At 39.1% G+C, this 4,030-nt stretch overlaps 1 protein-coding gene across 1 annotated transcript in view; it reads left to right on the top strand.

Annotated features, from left to right (window-relative positions):
• Window positions 1-2,323, top strand: part of LOC104918402 (prostaglandin reductase-3) — a 4,264-nt gene extending 1,941 nt beyond the window's left edge. Inside the window, exon 2 of the mRNA XM_010730147.3 lies at window positions 1,025-2,323. Coding sequence (XP_010728449.3) covers window positions 1,025-1,955 — 931 coding nt within the window. The 3' untranslated portion in view covers window positions 1,956-2,323. The remainder of the gene's footprint in view (window positions 1-1,024) is intronic.
• The last annotated feature ends 1,707 nt before the right edge of the window (window positions 2,324-4,030 follow it).

The raw sequence follows: 4,030 nt of genomic DNA, 5'->3' as shown, positions 1-4,030 counted from the left end.
AAATGATATTATTATTATTTTTATTTTTTTTATTTTTTTAACGGAACCATCATGAGTGTTTGGTCCGTTTATGTATTTGTTAATAATTATTTAACAAGAAAACAAATAATTAGCATACATTTGACTGTCAGTTTTGCTGTAAATCAAAACTACAGGCTTTGAGTCTGTAACATTTCATAGTGTTTTTTCAAAGTGTAGAATTTGTCATCACACATATCAGTGATGTGTATCATCTTATGATATTGTAATGCTTGTTGGAGATTTAAGATTGCTAAACATCATCTTGTCAAAGGTTTTTGTTTGAACATATGACTTTATTGTCACATGTCAGCTTGTTTTAATTTGTTGTAACTCATATGGCTCAGTATTTTTAGGTGCATCTGTAACTGATTCCATAGATAGATGTAAAGTAGTCAAATCAAGGTGTTTTGTTGTATCACTGTGACCCATCTATAAACCAAGCCTTATCTACGAGCTCAAAGTACACATGTGACATGCACGGTAATGAGGCGCAGCATGCGTGCCGCTCTTAAAGACTGTAAATGATTTATTTATACATTCCTTTCTCACATATTTGTTTCCAACATGTTACCAAAGTAAGATGAAAACAGCCGTCTTCGTGTCGAGACAAGAAGCAACTATCTAAGATTTAAAAAGTGCAGTTTGTTGTGGGTGTCGCTGAGGACAATGAATCATGACATCATACAATGTGTTTTGTGATACAAACCTTTCCCTGTCAGTGCACGATTGTTCTCTTCCAAAGAAAAAGGGAATCATTGCCAAAAACAAACCAGAGTGTTTGTGCCCTGTGCAGACATATCTAGAAAAGGAAGCTGAAGTCCTGACCTTCAGACAAGACTTGAGACTTCCTCAAGTCCTGACCTTCAGGCAGGACTTATGTAATATATGCTTACTGTAATGACCACATAAATGTTTCTGTACGTGAATGTTATGTGTGCATTTTGTGCACAACTTCACCATGTAACAGTTGTTTAATCCACAATAATTTTTCTCTGTGTTTCAGTTTTGTGGGAATCAACGCCTCAGATATTAATTACTCAGCAGGTCGTTACGACCCCTCTGTGAAGCCCCCGTTCGATGCCGGTTTCGAGGGTATTGGTGATGTTGTTGGACTCGGCCTTAGCGCCAGCTCCCGTTACACCGTCGGGGACACTGTGGCCTACTTCGGCAGCGGTGCATTTGCTGAGTACACGGTGGTGCCAGCCAAGGAAACTGTGCCTGTCCCAGCGGTCAAGCCAGAGTTCCTCACCCTCCTGGTCAGCGGTGCCACAGCCCACATCGCCTTGAAACGTCTGGGCGACCTGGTCAAAGGTGAGACGGTGCTGGTCACGGCGGCCGCAGGAGGAACAGGACAGTTTGCAGTGCAGTTTGCCAAACAGGCCGGTTGTCATGTGATTGGGACCTGTTCATCCAACGAGAAAGCCGGCTTCCTAAAATCCATAGGCTGCGACAGGCCAATCAACTATACCACAGAAGACCTGGCAAAGACGCTGAGGAAAGAGTACCCGAAAGGCATAGATGTGGTGTATGAGTCAGTCGGAGGCAGTGTCTTTGACGTCGCAGTGAACAATTTGGCCAATAAGGGTCGGCTGATTGTGATTGGCTTCATCTCAGGGTACCAGACCGCATCAGGAATCCCAGCATTCAGAGGGGGAACACTACCGGTTAAGCTGCTCCAGAAGTCGGCCAGCATTCGGGGTTTCTTCCTGCCCCACTTCCTCAGTGACTACAGGGAAGCTCTGGGTAGCATGGTGCAGATGTTTGCCAAGGGGAAGCTAGTGTGTGAGGTGGATCATGGTGAAATGGCACAGGAGGGCAGGTTCACAGGCTTGGAGTCAGTCTTCCGGGCCGTGGACTACATGTATGCTGGGAAGAACCTGGGCAAGGTGGTGGTGGATGTGGCACCACCCTCCGTTAGCAATAGTAAGCTGTGATTTACCTGATTGTTAATGCATTAAAAATCATACGTGAACTGCTGAATGTAGTAATTAAATTATTTTTAATGGAGACTATATGTTCTTTATTTTTGTAAGGTGATTGATATAGCATTATACATAAAGCTACACAATATTTTTGATGAATAAAGCTAATTAAAAACTTTATTTTTTTGCCATTATAGTTTTTGAGATTATATGTAATATAAAGGTATTATTTTTATTATTTATGTGAGGAATTAGCAGTCCCTCGTTTGCAAGAGTGGATCTAATATGAACAAAATCTGAAAATGAATAACTATGCATTGATGATAATTTTGCACAAATATTCAGATTAAAAATCAGAAGCTGTAGCTTCTGTAATTTCACCCAGACAATATTTTTTTACAGTGTCTTAATCTTGTGTGCCCACCTTCTGGTACAAGTCCACCTCTGAAATTATTTTAGACCTGCTGCCGTAATGTGCTTGCTTTTAGCACTCTCGCACACTTTATCTACCATAAATGTTTTATGATAGACTTCATTGTTTTTGTAATAGGGCCTTACATTGGTATGTGCTTGTCAAAAGTGAGTGCTGCTCCAGGTGTGCTTGGTATTTCATTGCCTGTTTGTGGCTGACAGAAACAGCATTCACACAATCAATCTTTTCATTCACGTGCCCAGAAGCCGCACATAATAAAAAAAAAAATTAGTCCAGCTAACCAGGAGTTGGACTAGAAAATGCCATTACTTTTCCACAGAATCACTTGTAGTGAATGTATTGTTGAATGCCCCTTGACACTTTTTTTTTCATTTCCATTTTTTGTATTTAATTTAGTTTTGGAAAGACGAAACAAAACCGCATAACATGTTGGGAAGTTTAATCACACAGCAGCTCATTTCTGCATAAAAGCCACATTTTCATCGTCATTCAAATGATGACTTTGACGATGAGTGTTTATTACAACTTTAAAAGATCAAATAGGGGTCAAGTCCTCAGAGGATTAAACATTTTAGTAACCTTATTTTTTAAAATGTATGATGCAGAAATGAGATGTTGAAGCTGTCCATGTTTTGTATTAATGTACTTTATGTAGTCTAAAACAAACACCTGTTCCTACCTGGCAGGGAGGGCTGTAGTGTTCATGCACTGTGAACATGTTATTTCCTCATCCAGGTGGCCACTCAAAATATAACCCAGTGTGAAATACGTTACAGGTGTGACCCCAGCATGCAAAGCTGCTACCTTCACCAGACGGTGCAGGAAATCAGAAACACACCAGGCCAAGGCCATTTTGAATCCATAGTGTAGGAAGTCAGAACAACACTGATGGTCTTTGGCATGGACAGTGGTCACTTTCAGATTTAATTACAGTGATTACCAACAAGTCCTGTAATATCTTCAACATACACAGTGTTTTCATGAGGGGTAGTTATCCAAATAGAAACTGTTGTCATGAGTATTAAAGTATGAAAATATTTATGTATCATGCTTTAAATTATTAAACACAACAAGCAAAATTGTTAATTTAGAAAAATATCTCTAGACATTTTCTTTAAATCTATCAAGCCTGCTTATACCCACTAAACGTCTTGTGATAAAGTATTGCAATGGTTTTGTTAATGTGATATATTGTAACTATGATTGGGCAGACTCCTTGGGTAGTGAATGCTGTCTAGAAATCATGTAATTTCTGAAGTCAGACTTCCTTTTCTTTGTATTATCACTTCTTTTATCAAAATCTTTACAATATAAAATTATGACTCACTTAGGTAGAGGTGTGGTACATCCTGCCACACACTCACACACACAGCTTTTAGCCTTTTATACCAGTTCAAACTGTTGGCACGAGAGTTAAAATTCAAGTGACTTGGTCTGAATTAAATTAATAACTTAATACTGAAAAACTTTATTCAATTTTATTTTTATAGCGCCAAATTGTAACAGAAGTTATCTTGTGGTATTTTTATCTAGAGCAGGTTTAGAGTGTACACTTTATAATACTATTTACAAAGACTCAATTCCTACCATGAGCAAGCACTTGGCAACAGGGGGATTTAGTTTATCTGACCAACAGAACAAACAGTAATCGTTA

Source organism: Larimichthys crocea, chromosome XIII (genome assembly GCF_000972845.2).
Source record: "Larimichthys crocea isolate SSNF chromosome XIII, L_crocea_2.0, whole genome shotgun sequence".
NCBI classification, from domain to species: domain Eukaryota; kingdom Metazoa; phylum Chordata; class Actinopteri; family Sciaenidae; genus Larimichthys; species Larimichthys crocea.
This window is presented reverse-complemented; position numbering and strand designations above follow the sequence as displayed.